General features: G+C 50.2%; 1 protein-coding gene and 1 long non-coding RNA gene across 2 annotated transcripts in view; both read right to left on the reverse strand.

Annotated features, from left to right (window-relative positions):
• Positions 1-5,854, reverse strand: part of MSI2 (musashi RNA binding protein 2) — a 209,584-nt gene extending 203,730 nt beyond the window's left edge. The window contains 5 exon segments of the mRNA XM_039563174.1: positions 642-683; positions 4,881-4,965; positions 5,339-5,420; positions 5,549-5,590; positions 5,762-5,854. Coding sequence (XP_039419108.1) covers positions 642-683; positions 4,881-4,965; positions 5,339-5,373 — 162 coding nt within the window. The 5' untranslated portion in view covers positions 5,374-5,420; positions 5,549-5,590; positions 5,762-5,854.
• Positions 5,855-8,753: 2,899 nt separating this feature from the next.
• On the reverse strand, positions 8,754-18,679 carry LOC120411018. Its single transcript, XR_005603403.1, has 2 exons — positions 14,748-18,679; positions 8,754-13,028 (listed from the first exon to the last, which is right to left on the reverse strand). It is a non-coding gene; the product is annotated as an uncharacterized LOC120411018 (long non-coding RNA).
• Positions 18,680-20,101: the final 1,422 nt, after the last annotated feature.

Consider the following 20,101-nt stretch of genomic DNA (forward strand, 5'->3'; position numbering starts at 1 on the left):
AGGAGAAATGGCACCCAGTGGCATTTGGAGGGAGCGCACAGGCAGCAGCATCTGTGTCCCTACACCATCGCCGCGCCACTGAGAGGACTGGCCAACACCATCGCCAGAGGCCACTGCTCCAGCCAGCCTGACCAGCTGGACGCTCACATCTCACTGTTCCCCTGCTCTTGCAGAACAACACCCTGAGGCCCCCAGAGCCTCATCAGAAACTTGCCATCCAAGGCTTACACACAACTCCGCACACATCTCTCGAGTTATACAAAAGAAAATTTGCAAACAATGAAGGCAGAGATATATCCCCCATCCATCACAACCACAGAACTAAAAGCTCAGCTCAAAACAAGCCTGAAGCTTGCACTTAATCCAAACACTCTTCATAAACACCAGGCACAACACCCTGCACAGAGCAGCTGTGCGGGGCTGCGGCAGCAGCTCCGGCACCGGTCCTGCCGTCCAGCCCGACTGACCAGCTCTGCACGGACACAGAGCAGCCTCCTGGGCCACAGCCACAGACTGATCCCCCCGAGAGCAGCACTCGGCTTTAAAAGCTTTCATTGCCAATTCCCCGGCTGAAACCCAAACTGCCAGGCAACAATGACTCTCTGTGTGCCTAAAATCCTATTATCGATCCTCCTACTTACCTTGGGCTGTGCTCGTCGGGGAAACGCAACTTTAGGGTCAATCTGAGGAAAAAGAAAGGGGAAATCAACAGGATAGCTTTGGTTGTCATTTTATATTATTTTGATTTTAAATCACTGAATTATTAATCCCTCATTTCTCAGGCTTGTAATTCAGCACACCGGGTCATTCAGAGCTACTCTGGAAACTATAGGTCACAGTCTGGGTTTGTCTAGGGAGTTTGGCAGGGGCAGGGAGATGGAAAGAGAGGAATAAAACATCTCTTCTGCACTTCTCCTCCATCATCATCTGGGCAGCAATCCCTGTGGGTGCTCAGGGAGCTCTGGATCAGTCTCTGGGTGCTGCCTCTACCACCAAAACTGCATGTAGAGGATTATCTGCATGCTCTGGATGTTGCACAGAAAGAGGGCCAGCATTCCTGACCAACATCTTAACTTGGTGGCTTTGACACCTGCACCTTCCTGCAGCTGGGTTGGGGGTTACTTTTTTCTGCTTTAACTGACAAGCAACACCACACAAAAAAGGAAAGTCAAAACCAAAGTAAAATTATTCCCATTTCAATTATTAAAACTGAAAACACTTGAAGGACTAGATCTCCTTCATAATATGCCAAACTGATCTGATTTACTCACTCTCAAAGAAAATATGTGATCAATGGAAAACTCCAAAGAGGAATTTCTGGGATGGGGTGGGAAGGGAGGAAAGCAAGTTACAAACGAGTTTCGTGTATGTAAAATATATAGGCATTTAAACCAGAAGAAAACAACTTCTTAAAAAAGGTTTTCCATTAAGGAGTTATTTGAACTATCCATGAATAAAGCACATCAACAGAGACAAAAAGAAAGGGGAAAAAAAATCCTTGCTTTACCCCCCGCCCTGTTTTAAGATGCAGCGTTGGCTCCCCTTGCGCTGCATGAATTAGCGCATCCCCTCTGCATTCCAAAACGCTCATTCTGCACCCTCACACACAACTTCCACATAGGTCATCTCTAAAAAGGGACTCCTCTCCCATTCAAAATTACTTGAAACCAAAAAGACACCACCGCAGATGCAAAGAAATGGTACCCAGTGGTGTTTGGAGGGAGCACACAGGCAGGAGGCTGGATGTAAACAAAAACATCAGATCTTTTAACAAGTGCCCCCTCTAAATCACAGTAAAACGCCTGTGGGCTGCTGGTTTCACTTCTGGTTCTCAGGCAGCACCTGCACACAGACATCTTCTACATAAAGGGTCTGGAAAAGGATGTTTTTAAAAGTACTAGATCCTACCTAAACCGTACAACCTGCAACTGCTTTCAGCGTTGTCCTTGCCTGTATAACCAACTGATGCCACCAATGCTGATTGTGTTAAGCATATTCAGGAGGACAAGCTTTCTTTTAGAGTTTGGATTTGGCTTTTATTGTGTTCCTCCCTCCCCAGGCAAACCCTGATGAGGAAGAGGAGATGTTTCCATTTGGTATTGTTATTCCTGTGGTGATAAATATTCCTGTCACTGCTAAATAACCTCTCCTAAAAACCAGTTTTGCTCAATTAATTTGTCAAAATGGGAAATATCACAGATGTTTGATGTGCAACTGATAAACTGATTTGCCTCCATCAGATACAAGTATCGTATCTTTTTTAGGACACACCTGAGAAATGAGCGATTACATGCCACTTTATTGTTCAAAAAGCATAGAAAGTAAAATTATTTATCTAGAAAGCTAACCTTTTCATAGAGATTAACATTATCTACAGATATATTCAGCACTGACTAGGCATTTGTCTACTGGGGAAATACAACAGGTACGGATTTTCCACAGCGATACCCAAAGGTGGAAAAATATGCACGTTTCTGTATTTGCTCCAAAACTACACGTTTTCCCACCAAAGAACACCAGGCCCACCAGAGGGACATCACTGCAAAGTCCTGCTGGTAAAAAGCTGGGAAGGCCATTAAACTCCAAAGCAACACATTCATTTTTGAAGGTCAATTCAAAGAGCATGGAGTCCTTTGCACCACAGCGACAGATTTTCTAAAAGAACGGAATTTTCCTTCCCAAAACCTTTTGGATAAACACCATCAGCCTTTGAAGAGAAACACTAGCAATGAACGTGGCAAATCCATACCTTTTGCATAACCCTGTCAACTATTTAAACAACAACCAAAAAGAAAAACAACCAAAAAACAAGAACAAAAAACCAAAAAGAAAAAAAAAAGTTCTACCAAAAAAAAAAATTAGTTAGTTAGGTACAATTCTACTTACTGTATCTACAAGTCCTCTAGGAAATGACTATAATACTATTTCTGATATGAATGGCCATTACCTAAACAAAGCTTTTAACGTAACTGTAAACAAGAGCGACGTTTCCATGCCAATACCCAACCGATCTGCCTCCTGTGCTGAACGTTGAAACAGAGTCAAATGCCTTGTTATACTGCACAACAGTTACTACAATACTCTACAAATACACGCCTGAAAGGACCTGCCTGGCTCTGTGCTTTACTTTTAAGCTGCATTACTGATTCTAAGGTCAATTTTGTATTTGGATTGATTCAACCATTATCACACAACCAAAACCGAGGCAGATTTGCCCTGGTGAAGCTCTTCACCCCTCCCCCAGAGAAGAGCAAATTATACATTGCAGGGACTAGACTGTGATACAAGAAAAAAGCTGGGGGAGGACCTAATTATAGTCAGAAATATGACAGGGTGTCCTCCCATGTTTTTTTTTTTTTAACCCTCGTTCAAGATACTGTTTGCCTTTGTTCTTCTTATCTAAATTTATCTTTAAAAACACATAGAGAATATAGCTGTACATGAAAAGTCTGGTGAGTTTAATTTCAGGAGCACGGCTGAATCAGTTATCTTACCATATCTGATTAAACCTAAAATCAAATTATTAAGGCATGTGAAAGCATGGGCTTCGTGTTCAGGCAAGCCCAGCAGAATCTGTAGGTCAAATTAAAACACTAGATTCCACCTGCTTCTACAAGAGCTTTGGGCTTTTTGTTTCCATAAATTACATTTTTAAAAAATCATATCCTCATGTTTGCTCCCTGCTTCTCCTTTTCTTCATTTAACTATAATCTCGCACACACAGGCACCCATGAGATGTTGCAGCATCGAGACAGGATTGCTCCTACCACCACGCTCAGGTTAAAATAAAACCCTCAAGCCCCAGAACACAGACTATAAACCCCAGTGACAGCAAGGACCACGCTCGATCTGTCCAGCAGAAGGTCTCTGCAGTTCCACCAGCACGAGCCTTCCCTTCCCAAAACACAGCCCCCTCCAGAGCCAGCAGCACCAGAGCTCTGATGACCTCTACCAGTGTCCTTCCCCCCTCCCCTCCCAGCTTTGCCGAAGCTGAAAACTACAACAAAGTAGGAGGCACAAAACTTCATCTTTTTGCATGGCCTTGATCACAGGGAGGAAACAGGGCCCAGAGCTGCACTTGCCCACTACCTTTTGTTTGACCCAACACTGAAAACACCATATCGGGGCAGGGGGTAAACTCAAGTGTGAAATTGTTTAAAAAAAAAAAAAATCAAAGAAATGTAATGTTTATTTAAAAAAAATAAAATAGATCAGCTGAATCTCATAAGCATTTTTTTCCTTATGCTATGCACTGGATACTGAGCACAGCAAAAAAGCTCTGGAGAAACAACAACACATCAGGACTTGTGCTTCTCTACCACATCCACTCTCCAGCTCTTGCAGAGCTTCCCATAAATTACCACGTGCATTTCGCAGGGGCCCTGCCATCACAGGTGAGGAGACCTCTCCAAAAAATGACTTTGGGAAATGACACGAGCAGCAGCTTTCACGGTTTGACAATAAGTCACTCCCACCTTGAAACGCGCTCACCAATACATAAATAATCAATCAAAAGAAGCACGAAGTTCCCTGCAGGAAGCATTCCGCAGCCCAACACCAAAAAAAAAGTTGGATTTTACTCCACAGCTTTTTCAATGTCACCGCTCAATAAAATATAAGGCTGGGGGAGGAGCCAGCGGTCGGTACGGGCGAATTCGGATTTCGGAAAAAAAAAAAAAATAAAATAAAGTTACCGCTTTCGGTAAGTTTAAAGGCAAAGTCTAGAAAAAATATAAAGGAAAAGCCGAGCCATGCAAGGTCCCGGTTCAATGACAGCCTGACACCGCCCGCGACACCGGCCCGAGCGGGGCTCGGAGCGCCCAGGTCGCGTCCCCCGCCGTGCCGGGAAGGGCGGCCGGGCAGCCCCACGCAGCACCTACCGTCTTGGAGTCCAGCTCGTGGTGCGGCTGAGCCAGGACTTTGTCTACACTCGCCGGATCCGCGAACGTAACGAACCCGAAGCCTCTGCGAGAGACAAAGAGCGAGGGGATGGCGGGGGGGGGGGGGGGGGGGGGGGCGGTGATGAGAATTAGAGCCAAAGGGAGAAGTCATAAAAATAAACCACTGCGTCCCCCCCCCTTCCTCTCCACTCCCCCGAAGCCTCCGGGTGCAGGGGGCGGCCGGCCCCGACCCCGGCCCCTCTCCGGCTCCACCGGCCGCTTTGTTTCCTGCTCCGGGCTGGAGGGATGCGGGCGGGGAGAGCCCTCCCGCAGCGCCCCACGAGTGGGGTGGGATGCGGGGGTGGGATTTTGGGGTGGGATTGGGGGGCGCGGGTCCACCCGCCCCGACGGCAACTCGCGAAGTTTGTCAGCCCGAGCGCGGTGGGCGGCGGTTTTACCTGGAGCGCTTGGTGGTGGGGTCCCGCATGACCATACACTCCCTAATTTCTCCGAATTTGCTAAAATAGTCTCTAAGGCTGTCTGCGGAGAGAGAGCAGAGAGGGAGAGGAGGGTCAGGGATGGGGGGGCGCGGGCAGGGCCCGGCGCGGCGGGACGCGGCCCACGCGGGGCGGGACACGCGTGGGGAGGGGGCGGCGGGCGGGGGTTACCTGGTGAGGGTTTGCCAGCTGAGGCCGCCGATGAACATCTTGCTGGAGGGAGAGAGCAGAGCGGAGTTGAGCGCCGGTGCGGGATCGGCCATTTTGACGGGGCAGCTCCCGGCGGGGCGGAGGGGCGCGGAGCGGAGCGGCGCGGAGCGGGGCGGGCCCGCCTGACCGCCCCTCGCCGCCGCGCTCCGCGCCCCCGCCGCCCCGCCGACTTACCCGGGGTCGTGCTGCGCCTCTCCGGGGCTCCCCGAGGTAGCCTGGCTCCCGTCCGCCTCCATGGCCGCGCCGAGCGAGAGCCCCTGAGAGAACCCCCCCGCCCGCCCAACCCGCCCCCCCCGGCCCGGCTCCGGCTCGGTTCGCTCCGCTTGCTTTGCCCCTTTTTCCCTTCCCCCCTCCTCCTCCTCCTCCTCCTCCTCCTCCCTCCGCTACCGGAGGATCTCACTGGAGAGGCGCTGGGGCAGCAGCCAGATCCGTCACACGTGGGATCGGCTTAGCTCAGCGCCGCGCCGGCGCTCCCTCCCCCCGCCGCCATCCTCCCCTCCCTCCATCCCGCCCCTCCCTCACGGGGGCGGAGCCTCCGCCGGCGCGTGGCCCTGTGTGACGTCACTGTGACGTCACCGCGCCCTCCCCGCGCGCGGCCGCCCCTCACGCGTGTCCGTGACACCGGGGCTGCCCGCCCGGGGCCCCGACCCCACCGACCCCACCGACGGGTGGCTCTTGCGGCTGTCCTCTGCCGGCCCCCCACCCCGCGCACGCAGGCGGGCGGCAGGGAAGAATTCCACGGGCTGGAAAGTGCCTGCTAGGTGTCCAGGAAAGGAGAATTAAATTTTAGGGTCTCGGGAAGAATTCGGCCGTTACTGAGAGGTGTCATTTATGCCTTCACCAAGCCTGGGCATCGCACCCACGCTGCCCTTGGCACCGCCTGGACCCTGCGAGCACCCCGGGTTTAAACTGCAGCTTTGTAGGGCTGCTCAGAGAAGGGCGGCTGGGGCCCAGTGCTCCCTCATCCTGCGGCTGCTGCACCCCCGCGGCCCCAGGTCCCTGTCTCGCCAACTCCCGGGGCTCCTTCACATCCCACTGCCCCTGCATTCCAGGGCTTCAGCATCCCCGTGTCCCTGTTTCCTGTTGTCCCCACATCCCAAGGCTCCAGCAGCGCCACTGAACCCCTCGGCCCCACAGGCACTGCCCGGCCAGCGTTTCCCCTCGGCTCCTGCATTTCCCACTCGGCGTTTGGCCAGTGCTTTGCAGTGTCAGGCAGGAGCGGCGGGATGGGGCTGCCAGGTATTGGTGTAATTATCTAAGGTGAAAGCAATCAGGTTCGCCTAAATTAAGGAGCGCTGGCGGGAGGATGGGCCGCCCGCCCAGTGGGACTGAGCCACGTTGCCCTACATTTTCAGAGACATCCATGGATTTTGAATTCCTCTGCTTGCCCAGCACTGAGTATCTCCCAACCAAAGACCTCCCAGCTCAGCAGCCAAGCCTGCAAGAGCTATTTTGGGGTTACCAACTATTTCCAGCTCAGGGATTATAGTATTTTTTACTGGGGCTGGGGAAGTATGTGGATGTACTTTCCAGCAGGGACTAATGAACAAGGTGGGAATGTGGATGTGTGCAGGGCTGGGAGGTCAGGCCCACTGGAGAAACACTCCTCTTCATGCTGTGCTGCTGACCACTGTAAAATGGGATATAATTCCCTTTATTGGGTTTGTTTTGCCATGAAGTGCTGAACTCTGGCTCAGCAGTGGGGCAGGTTCTGCTCCTCCAGAGTGGGCAGGAAAAAGGGGCTGACCTGGCCCTACCCCAGCAGGGTGAGCAGCACCAATGTGCAAAGGAAGCGGATGGGGGGATTAAGGAACAGTCTTTTTCTCCCCCCTTTGAGCCTCCTTTAGATCTCAGCTATTTCTCGTAATAATCACCGGGAAATTACGAGTTGGGAAAGTGGTTCCTGGGGTTATATTACCCCTTTAATCTCTCTGGCAGCAGTGCAGAATTTTAAAGGGGTTCCAGAACAAGCACAAGACAGATTTTGCTGATGGACAGAAGGAACTTCAGTACAGCTGCTTATGGCTCAGAAAGAAATTTGGATTGCTATATATTAAAAGGAAATCTCCACTGTTGTCCCCTCCGTCAGTGAACGTTACAGGTCAAATGGCTTTGGGAAGACTTTATCAGTACGTTCTCTCTCCACCTCCCCCAGAGCCCAGGCTGGGTTCAGGGGGGTGACCAGTTTCAATCTGTTCAGTTGGTTTCGCTCTTTCTCAGCACTCTGCTGTCACAGCAGAAGCCAAACTCACGGCAGCAGGGATGCTCTGGGGACACCCTGAAGCCTGAAGCCCACGGGTGACAAACCAGGACCCGCTGTCCTGTTCCTTTGGCAGCAGTCAACAGCACCCAGCACCAAAGGTGCCGTTCCAGCCCCAATCCCAGATTTTCCTCCAGCCCGCTGAGAGTTTGCATGCTTGCCCTCTGCTCTCCTCCTTGCCAGCCTCTAATGTTCATGCTAAAAATCCAAACTCCCAGTGGAATTTGGGAAGTAGCTAATGAACTGCAAAGCTGACATCTGTAACTGCCGGCCAGGGATAACGTTCTCCCCAGCTGCACAATTAAAAGTTGGAGCATTTAGTCCAATAACAAGGAAAGTTACTGCTATTGATTCAGACCAGCCCGGATCCTCCACGGCGGCTCCGCAGGACAGACGAATGCAGGACGATCACATCTGTCCATGTACTCACGCAGCACCTACTCTACTCTCATTAGCAGGTTTTAGCCTCACCGATTTCCCTTCAATTTTTACAACTCCTGTTTCATATCAGAGACTGAGATGCAGAGTTTGTTAAGATCAGCATTTATAAGGCCAAAGCGACATGAGACCCCAAATCTCCTTGAAGATACATGGGTCCTGAGAGCCTGACTTCTGAAACAAAGAGATCTTGGGCTCCTAAGCCAGCTGGGCATGGATTGGGAATGCTGTGCCAGGTAAGGAAGGTAGCAGGTCCCAATCCCCCAGGCTGCAGCCATGTGCCTTGGACATCCCATCTTTGCTCTGCTGTGATGCCGAGGGGCTGCACCCACCTCACGCTGCCTGGAGATCGAGTTCATCTATCTGGGGCTGTAGAAATCTGCATTTATGTTTTGTATGCTCTATAAATTCAGTGTCATAATAAAAAGGATCTAAATCTTTACTGAATAATTCATTTTCACGCATAGGGAAGAAATAATGACCTATATTACATTCCATCTATCATTTAGCAGGTTGTGGAGATTGATCGGCCGGTGGGTTTCGGAGGTCCCTGGTGAGGAGCAGGGCCTTGCCTGCTGCCCAGCTGTGGCTTCACCTGACAAACGTTATTTAGATACAATTCCAGGGGGTGACACACTGGGGAGCTGCCAGGAAGTCAAAGATCATTTAAAATGCAGAATATGTCATTGCAAACAATTGGTCTTCTTGGTGCATCTCTGCCTTGGGCATTATGCCAGTGCCTGCAGCACCCCACAGAGCCCCACCAGGAGAGGGGCTGTGCCCCCCCTGCCCCGGAGGAGAAACAGCACAGGGGATTGAAGAGATCTCTTCGGGGTCTGTGGTGTCAGGCTGGTCAGGGTTGTCCAGGTACCATCCACATCTCCATAAAGCTGGGCAAAGACTTCCTATGTGTCCCTGGGATCCATAACAGAGGCTTTAAAGTGCACAGCACTCAGCAGCTTTGGTTGTGATATTTGTAGGCAAAAGTTCACAGACTTGGTGGGTTGGATATTTTTGATTCCATTTCAGGCTGTCCATCCATTAACATCCACCCGTGTTTCTTTGTGGTGAGCTCTACACCTCCTCCCATGCTGCCAGCCCCTCTCTTTGTTTCCACCTGTTCCATCACCTGAAAGGAAACCACCAAACCCAACACCCATGAGCACTGCCCAGCCCTGGGGCTCACAGCAGCCCAGGGCCAGGCAGGAAAACAAACAAAACCCACTGAGTCTGGCTGTGCAGGAGGGAGTACTTAAAAACACAGCAGCCAGTCCCTAAACCGGAATTGGTTATCCCAGAACCAGTAATTTTAGGGAAGCAGTACTGATTCACACCTGGTGCAAATGTGGCTCTATATTTTGGGTAGACATTGTAGTTTTTTTCCTGTCAAGTTCCAGATCTGCATCAAATTATTTCAGCATTTGCTAATGAAGACATTACACTGACCTTATTAAAAACATCGTGATTTTCATCTTAACTGAGAAAACAGCGTTTTTTCAACTGTTTCAAAAGAAGAATAAAACCCAAATATTATCAGGCCCATCTATCATATGATAAGGGAGGAGGGGGAAGCTCTGCAAGGAAAGATTTCAAAGCCTGCTTTGTTTTCATCAGCTTTGAAATCAACAGACAGCCCTGAGAATTTTGTTTTTCAGAACCATAGTGTTTAATTCTATTTACTACTTCCAGGCAACTCTATATATACACACAGCAAAAAACCCAAGCAGCTCACTTTAAACAAATCCTCCTGCTTTTTTCAGATGTGTCATTCCTCCTGCGGGTAGGATTGCAGGATACAGATCAATTAAGTTAAAGCCAAAAACAAAGCGGGGAGGAGAGGCAGGGGAAGAGGAGGGTTTGTGCTGTCCCTGGGCAGCTCTCCCTGCTGGATCTGGTAGGGGTGACTGTCCTGTGGGCACCTTGGCTTCATCTCAAGGAGGGGGTTAATGGGGAATTTTCCAAAGACCTTTCCCCAGCTCTGCTGTCTGATACAGCAGCTGGAAATCCAGCCTCTCATTCCTGTGCTTGGACATATCCAAGCACCCCAAGTTACTCCTTGTGTTGTCTCTTGCCCTGGGATGGATGGCATTATGCCAGAAATCCCATTTCCTTCCCTCTCCCAAAACCAGGCCGTCTACCTTATTTCTCTCCCTGATTAATTTTTACCAAAGGCCTTTAAGAGCCTCTGATAAACTGCTCCCAAAGTCCAAACTAATATTATTAACTATGAATCTCCTCCTATAAATAATTCCCAGAAGTAGATCAATGCTACCACTGAGTCAATGGATTCACTGGAATCATTTCTTCCTGTTACTCCTGGATTTTTTTCTCCCTGTTGCCACTAATCAATTATGATGATAAAACTACCCTGGAACACCCCCAAAATAAAGATAAACAGTGTATATTATCAGAGGCTGGGGCTGTGCACGGCGTTGAAGATGCGTTACCTTCTCTGAGCCACATTTGTTTTCCTCTACAGACAGTTAAGGGGAAAAAAAAAGGAGGCCCAGTAAATGAATGGTCTGGTGTAACACAGCATTAATTCCCTGACCTTCCGCATTGAGTGACTAAGAATCTCAATCTCAATTATTCCTTTCATGACGGAATCTAAAATAGACACAGCAAGTCCTCGCATTCTTGCTCAAAAGCAGGAGAGGTGGAATGAGACGAGTCAGCCTGATCACACTGAAACCACATCCATTATCAGTTCCATGTCATTCAAAAAAATCGACTGCAGGAGAAAGCAAGAGCATCCAAGGAGAATTATTGCAAAACGTGCACTGGCAGGATCTGGATAAATACAGACACTCATTTATATATGCACATGCACTTAAAATTCACAAGTGTGGAGCTGAATCAGGGGTAGGAAAAACAAGTCACTCCCCAGAGGACACCATCGTTCTAAATTAACAACAGGCAGATCAGAATTGATGAAAACACCCGGAGAGGTTGATAAGCAAAGCTCCCTCTCTGTAGATGGTGGGAATCCCTCACATTTTGAAGTTTGAGCATTCCTGCACCCCTGGCATGATGGAAATGGCAAACCCATCATTTCCTGCCTGATTTTAGAGTCAACTACTTAGTTTGCTTCTTTCCAGTTAATCAAATGATTCTCATTGCTGATACAGCAAATTCCGTGACCATTAAGTTCACAGCAAAGGAGACATGAGCAAGAAAGTTTCCATGAGGCTTTAGACTGTCTCAGCACAGATCTTCAACAGGCACAACATCCTCACGGTCACAACTACCACAGATACTGGCTGAAGATCACCCCTTCATCCATGTATCTTGGAAGGTATTTTCCTGCAGCTGGAAAACAAGGACAGAACCAGACCCTGCTATGGGACACTGCTGTAGGGCACTGCTGTGGGACACTGTCCGTGCAGGGGCTGTTGTCCAGCCATGCCTCTCCCCGCTGCAGCGGCACGGCCGTGCGTGGGCAGGAGCCTCACTCCCTGCACACAGGGCTGTCGCCCTGGGGTTACCTTTAATGTAATTCCCTGTAATTCACTGATTTTCCAGCAGCAGATATGGACTGAGCTCCTAAGTCTGCCTTTCCAGCCAGGGCCTGGCACAGCATGTGGCAAGGCTGCAACAAGCCCGGGAGACAAGGAGTCACACACAGCCTCTGGCCACATCCTAAATTCCAGCATTGTACGTCAGGAAGAAATGTGCCTGGGAAATGTAGCTGTAACTACATTAAAGCACCATAATTCAATTCTAACCACATCATTACGGAGGTGCAGATCAGATAAGCACGGAGAGTGAGGGAGCCGGGCTTCGCCGGCTGCGGGAGCCGCGTCCCGCCGGCACCCACAGGGTCGGGCATGTTTTGGGCTGGGACAGCATCACACTCCCTCCTCAGGGGATGTCTCACACGTTTAAACTGCAAACCACCTCTCCAGGAGGCATCCTGCACTCCCTCCCTCTGCTCTGACCCAGTGTCCAGTGAAACCCCTGCACCCCAAAGGGCAGACCCTGCACCCCTCCCCTGTATTTTGATCTCCTGTATTTGATGGACCCTTCCCGTGATCCTACACCTTCCTTCCCACATCAGAGAGGCTTCACCAGGGCGGTGCTTGCTGAACAGGGGAAGCACTGCAGCCCATGGCTGAGCTGCTGCCCTGACACCCCTCCAGTCCCCAGCCCTTCCCAGCGCTGCCCAGGGACCTCCTGGTGAGGGATGGGAGTGAGGAGGAGCTGCTGGGCCCCCCATGGCAGCCTCCTCTGGAATCATCCATCCACTGCTATCCAATGTCAGCCTCCCTCAGGGCATCAGTGCCTTGGCCAAAATCACACACAACCACAATGTCTGGCCATGGACCAAAAAACAGACTTTGAGTTGTCACCTCCTACCAGGGAATGTGCTTTTCTCATATTTAAGCCGTTCCTCAGCTTTAACCACCCTCTCCCATTAGATTTAAAGCACTGATGTGCCAACTGTCAAGGCTCTGGATTCCTGGTCTGACTTTTGGGTAGCCATGAGATTAACTCTTCTGTTCCAAATCATTTTAAGCAGAGGTTAATGCTGAACTTGTGCTTCTGCCTTTGCTGAATCAGGGCTTTGCCAACTTCCTGCTTTATTTATTTGGCTTTCTGTGATTGCTGAGCCAGGATGGCAAGGATCCTACCTTGAACCTCCCCTGGGACCTCTTGTGATGAAAAGCAAAGCCTGCAAACATTGTGGAGTCTCTGCTGCATTAGGAGAGGAGTTTCATGAAGATTCATGTCTTTCATATTGTTCTATGAAATTAAAGAGCAGAGGAAAATCACTTTTGAGGAAGTGAAGATGTACTGCAGCAATTTAGTTGTAAACATAATTAAGCAACTGGCCCTGACATACCCGTCCTTTCTTGGCCAAAGTTCAGCTGGAGTTTCCATTGATGTCAAGATCAAGCTATGCAAATAATTAGAACAGGCTTTGTCAGGAGAGTAAGAGCCAAGAGAGATTTTGGGTGACAAGGTCTGTAACAATGCTCCCCTCGCTCCTTCTGAGCTGGATCCAGATCTTTAGGTCCTTCATTTCCCTTCCAGCCTCATCCACCTGCGTAATACTCACACTGAGACCTGTATGAAAACCTGTGTGAAGCCCAGCTGACAGCCCAGCAGAAGTGGCTTCCAGGCTCCAGACACTGAAGGAAGAAAGGCTGGGATCCCACATGGAGCACTGCGCTGTAATGAAGTCACTCTGCCACTTCAGACTTATCCAAATTACATTGATGGGTTAATTTTGCACTTAAGGCTCTCAGCTGGGTGAAGCATCATCCCCCTCCCCTCTACCTCGATGCCAGATTGAGCACCACGTGTTGTCCTGGAGGTGGCACCCAGCCAGGTCAGCCTGGCACCGAGGCCTGTGTGTGCTCTGTGTGACTGTCACAGCCCCGAGGTGACATCCCTGCTCCACCTGGAGCCTTTGTGTTCCCATGGGATGAGGGAGTGGTGCAGAGCCTGGAGATGGGCTGAGCAGGACCAAACATTTAACTGACTGAAATAAGAACTGGGCACTTGTTTGTCATGACTTGCTCATGAACAGGCACAATTAAAAATGTGCAATTTGTAAGTGTAAATACTCTTACAGACTGGTTACAGTTAAGCAAAATCAGACTGCTCTTAAGCTGAGCTGAGAGCACTGGGCTTTGGTAGTGATATTTAGAGCTTTCCCGAGTCCCTGGGTGTGGAGTGGTTTTCTAAAATTGCTGGGTTTTTAGTTTTTGTTTAAAGTAAATGTACAGTCTTTGAAGCTCCAAGGAAAGAACTTGAAAAATGTGACCTTTAGAGCTTTGATACTGGATGACAAATAAAAAGAATCCAGAGGACAATCCACTTAAAAATATACACGGCTATCACTTAGCGAGCAGAGAAAGGAAACAAGGATGACGTGTTCTGCTTGGAGGCCAGAATTGACAGCAGCCTCTTATGTTATCCTTAAAATATTGGTGGGACAACACAGTGCCAGCAAACATCTCCTGCATGCACCATTGCTTGCCCAATTTTGCAGGAGCAGGTGCTGAGCTGGGGCTGTCTGCGCTGAGCCACCAGCCGTGCCCAGCCCACGGTCCAGCAGCGCTCCAGGAGGTGACATTTGCCTCGCTGGCACTTGAGCGCGCTTCAGCTTCACCTTTGCAAATGAAACTCTCCGCATCATTGGGGAACCACGCCTGGAGGCCCACAGGAGCCCAGCAGCTATTCTTCCTGCTATTTCTTACTAGGGTGCTCTTTCAAGGGAAGGAACAACTTGGGGAAACTGAAAAATACTTAGCTGGAGTGGGCAGAGGCTCCTGGATTTGTTCTTCCTGGCCAAGGCCATTTTGGATTGATGCAGCACTAAAGCCCTGTGGCTCTCGTGGGCTTTTAGTGTGATGCACCATCAGAGCAGCACTGCTCCAGAGAGGATGGAGCGTGTAACATATCTTACACTGCACGTAACTTTATGCAGTCGTTCCCCCTCCCCTCTTTGCTCACCTCCTTGTGTGGCTGCAGTTCACAGACGGAACTCTGCTGGTCTGAATCAGCTCAGGGACAGTGTTTTGCTGTTCTGTATCAACAACAACAAAAAAATAAAATTCAAACCAACACAAACTTAGCCGAGAAAGTAATAAGAAGGGAAACTCAATTACTGCTTCGTCTGGCATTATTGTTGCTTTGCTGCTCTTTGTCAGGGACTTCTTCCAGGCAAAATTGGAGAGATTATCTTGTCTGGATGTTATGAAGTAGCTAATCCCTTCCGCAAGTGGAGGAGAGCCAAATGCTTCATGTTGGGCCAGTGGAAGTGTAAATATGGTGACAAAGTGCTGCCACTGCTCCCTGGCTCCAGGGGCCGCCTTTTCCCAGGGCTTTGCTCACTCCACATCTGCACAAGGCACAAAGATTTCCCCAAGATCACCCAAAAGATTTCCTCTTTCCTGTTCCAAAAGCTGCTGGAGCAGGTGGATTTGGCACACCGTCTCCTCCACTGCTGTGGGGAACAAGAGGGAAAAGGTATTCTTGGAAGAGAGAAAGGCCACTGTTAAATGTCACTGTGCTGGTGAGCTCGCTCGGTCCCTCGACCCAGCCTCATCCCCACTCCCAGCTCTTCCCGGTGTCACCACTGGGCTGTGCAGCTGTGGGAGCCCAAGGTGTGACCCCAGAACTGCACTGCCTGCCCCCGGGACCCTGCTGTGGGTCCTGCTCCCTGCACAGCTCCTCGAGCAGAGCTGAGGATGAGGATGTTCCTGCCTTCCTCCAGCCACCCTGCAGCGGGGCCTGGAGTAGGGACCTCAGAAAGCAACAGCAGGAGAGAAATTACCCACATGTCATGTGGTCACTTGATTTTGTATGGCACACAGAGAACTTTCCAGGGCCATTATCTCAGTAAAGACAGTCTTGTTTTCATGCCAGAAGGGCAGTTTTCTGGTCACCTCAAGGTAAGCAGGGAGAGGTTGCCTCAAACAGAAATTCTCAGAGGTCCAATCTTTACTCACACTGTACATTAACCCAGAGCAACAGGTTCATGGGAACAGCCCTGACACAACCAACACCTCTGGGCTCCATGCGAGATCTCTGTCACAGCCCTGGGAACACGAAAATCACCAGCCCTCCTGGAGCAGCACCTCTGGGATGAATCCCAGTGTCCTCCCTCTTCCATAACCACAACAGAAAGACAACACAATACCCCACCTGCCCGTGGTCCCCCATCCCCCCAAAATCCAGCAGCTCGGGTAGAAGGTATTTGCAGAGCCGGGGAAATGCCGGGCTGGAGACGCGGAGCAGCCCAGCCCGTGCGGGTGTGTCTGTGTACATCCAGCCAGGGGGATATTTAATGATAATTGCTTCTTTTCAGCAGCGAGCAATGTGCCTGGTACAACCCAAAATGATTTTGCTATTTTGACGTTGGGAAATCTGCAAGTCAAAGGTGAGGGAACAACTGCGCAGAGCAGCCAATATTAAAAATCACAATCTGGCAGCGGCGGCGCGGGCTGGCAGAGCTGGATTGCCAATCATTTTTATACCTCGGCGCTTTAAATAGCAATAATGTGTTGAATGTGAAATTGCCTGTGCTGATGAGGGTTGCTGCATGTTATTAAAATCCAAGCATTGGGACACACGTTACACATTTGTGATTCTTTAGAGACATTGTTGGGGGAAAAATACAAACTCCAGGAGAAATTTGAGGGAGGGGGGCCAAGGAGGTAAAGGGTGAGGGAGAGGCAGACAGTCAGGTCTTTGGAAGATCACCAGGCAAAAGGCAACAGAGAACACTTTAGCTCTTCTGGATATGCCCAGGAAACAGCCAATTATTTCAAAGTCATTGGAGCATTAAGTGATGCAGATTATTCCCTCTAACACTTATTCCCTATGCAATTCCCATTCAGTTTGCTCTGGTTTGGCCCATTCCAGATCCACTCTTGGCCCAACACCTGAGCCCCCATTTTGGAGCCAGGCTGCTGCTGTGCCTTCTCCCTGCCCAGTGAAGGTGCTGCTGACTGTCCTTGTCACCAGGGAACAGAAATTGTTGTTGGTGATGCTCCAACAGCTCTGCCTGGGTGAGGACACAGAGTTGAGTCCTCACCAAACCCACTGCTTCCCATCTCCATGGGAGCACTTCTCCTCCCCAGTCAGGAGTCATTATCCACTCCATCTACCACATCCCTCCTTCTGGATGACTAGAACCCTTAATCCATGATTTCACAGCCCTACTTAGGTACAAGCACCCATACGCAATGCAGATCTGTATAAAAACCAGCTCTGCATAAACACACCCCTGAAAGAGGAAAAGCTGTGATACAAACACGGTCTTATTTCCATCCATCTATGAAGTTATTGTGTGATTCCTTATCTCCACCAGCTCCCTACCTGCTCCCCTCTCCTCTGTCACACCTTCCAGGTGCCAAACTCCTGCAAAACCTTTCAAGAACAGGATATTCTTAGCTCAGATGTACACAGACCATGGGTTAAAGGTGACTAAAATAACAAAACCACAAATGTCTTTAATATTCTAGGGATTACTTTTGCTGCAGCATCATGGAGTACCCTGGGCCAGGCTGGGGTCCTGCCATGCAGGCAGGTGAGACAGGAGTGGGAGGTGGAAAACTGGATGCGCACTTTTCAGAACAAAGCAGAGATTTAAGGTCCTGTCATATCCCAGTTTTATTAGTCCATTTGAAGCAGCTCTCGGACTGATTTTTTAATTAATATTTTTTAAGAGAATAGGCATACGAGTAAAGTCCTAGTAATAAAAGGTGCCAGAACAGAATAAAACCTGAAGTATCTCTGTTCATTGCTCTCATGGACCTCACGCTTTTTCAACAAGGTCACACGAAACCAGCAGCTGAGCCTGTATTTCTCCAGACCCTTCAGAACTCCTCTCCTCACACACTCCAACTTTGCTCAGTTTGTCACTAGCAACCAGCAGTGACATCACCTTGAGTGGCAACATCATCCATCCATCCATCCATCCATCCATCCATCCATCCATCCATCCATCCATGCCACAGCACGTCACTGCTCAGGAGGAGCCGCAGCACTGACAGCCCTCAGACCCAGACAGCCAAAGGGTACAAAACAATCAAAATAAAAAGCCTGAGAAAATGGACTTTAAAATGTTAAATGAGAAAAGCAAAGGCTCCAGGCGGGAGCTGGGGGAGGCATTGTGCTCAGAGGGAAGGCAGCCCAGCAGTGGGGGGCAAAGTGCTGTGTTCCCGGTGGCTGCGGCGCAGAGGCGACGGCGAGATATTGATTTGATAAGCAGATGAGCTGAAATTCCAAATGCATTGGAGATGCTGATAGGAAAAAAGAGGTAGATGGAGAGACAGGGGAATGCAAGAGGAACAGCTGCGTACACTGAGATGTCATGGAAAATAGAAGGTCATCGGGATCCATGAAATTCTCCAAAGAAACAGGGAAGTGGAGATCACAGGGAGACAGCAGATGTTTTTGCGCCAAGACAATGATGGAACCATAATTACAGCGAGATGGAGAGTCCTGCACAGGCCCAGCAACACGGAAACAAAACAAACCCCAACCAGACACGTTTGATTGGCAAGTGGAAAAGGCTACAAAAAGTAATAAGCATTTAGCCCTTCCATTACACAAGAGTCAGGCAAGGGGAAGAACGAGGGCACCTCTTCACTGCAGAGCCAGAACACTGCCTGAGAGGTCAAGCTGCTGACAAAAATCTGGATTTGTATGGATCTCACACATGGGAGAGCTGGGGGCTCACAAGCAGTTTTTCCCCCCATTCTCAATAACAGGGGGCACAGCACACTCAGCCTGGGGCCGGGGTGCTCAGCAGACACTGGGGCAAGAGCTTCCTCCCCATTCCTGGCCAAACCCACCCCGGGTGTCTTGCCCTGTTCAAGGGCAAAGCCCAGGCAAACAGAGCCTGGCACAGGCTGTGGCACCTCGGGGGGCTTGTGCCATCTCACTTGGGCAAGTGTCCCAGGGGTCCAGAGGAGAATGAGCATGGTCTGAATCCGGGGTCAGGGCTTGTGTATTTGGAAGCTCAGCTGTCCCTGCAAACTGCCAGCCCTGGTATGTGACAGCTCTGCCAGGAGCAGCAGCAGTGCTGGGACACCGAGGGGAGCCAGAGCTCCTCACCCAGGGGACCTCTCTTCATGCCCCGCACACACTGTGACCATCTCAACAGGAACATTTGCCCCTGATTCATTCATTCCTCTGGCTGTTGCCTCTGTTACAATCACGCTGAACTTTGCTTTTCACTTTCTGCACTTACAAGTCCATTTTCAGTGTGAGGACAACAAACTCACTTCCTTTTGGCTGGAGGGGAAAAATGATCTTATTTGAGAAAAAAATTTATCTTGTTTCTGTGTTCTGAGGCAGCTCTGAGGGAAAGGCAGGCCACAATCACAAAACACATCCAAGCAAATTAGGGGTCTGTCTCTGTGAGTGAAAAGCAACACTCTCCCTTTATCATCTCACATCCAGACACTGTGTAAGGACAAACTTGCACAAGCAGAGATACAATCTGGACCTGCGAGCAGAGAGGAACATCCGAGGCATGTAAATCAAGGTCCTACAGACGCAGTGTATAGCTGAGATGATACATCTCCCTTCAAGGACTGCGAGCCCGAGCGGCCGCGCTTCCCCGGCGCGGCTCAGCCCGAACCGGCGGAGCGGCGCTGGGCTGGTGCTCGAGTGCCATCTGCTGCTCTGTCCTCGCCACCGGGACTCGCTTCCTCCTCTTGTCACTGCGACCAGAGGCTGCTTCTCTCCTGAGGAAGGAACGGGATCGGCGGTGGGGGTGTGGGTGTCAAGGGGACAGGGCAGATACAAAAAAAGCGAACCAAGCTTTCTCCACCACGACCCTTCCCCTCACCATTTGTGGTGTCTTTCTGTCCTCAGGAAGCCTCTGGGGACAGGGTTGGGCACCTGCAGCACTTCACCCTGCCATCCCTCACCCCGTCCTGCACATGACACTGTGTCACTGTCCCACAGCAGAATTAGAGCTACAGACTTGACAAGGCAGCCAAGCATTTCTTCCTGCTCTGACAAAACAACTTTTCCAGTGATGAACAAGTGTCTCCCTTAGGGCTGGGTTTCCTGGAATCCCTCCTGAGCACTGGGGACAGGAAATCTGGGGGAGAACAGGAGGCTGGGGGGCTGGAGCCATGCTGGGAGATTGTGGAGCAGCCAGGGAACATCCTTGCAGCAGGCAGAGCTCAGGGGGATGTGACAGAACCAGGAGATGCTCATGCTGCCACTCGTGGCTGCAAACAAGAACAGTACTTGAGGGCCAGAGAAGTGCTTCAGGTGCACTTTGGAGAGCGACAGACAACACACAGGAGAGAAACCTAGATCCACGGATTACTTTGAGAGTG

Source organism: Corvus cornix, chromosome 19, assembly GCF_000738735.6.
Source record: "Corvus cornix cornix isolate S_Up_H32 chromosome 19, ASM73873v5, whole genome shotgun sequence".
Lineage (NCBI taxonomy): Eukaryota > Metazoa > Chordata > Aves > Passeriformes > Corvidae > Corvus > Corvus cornix.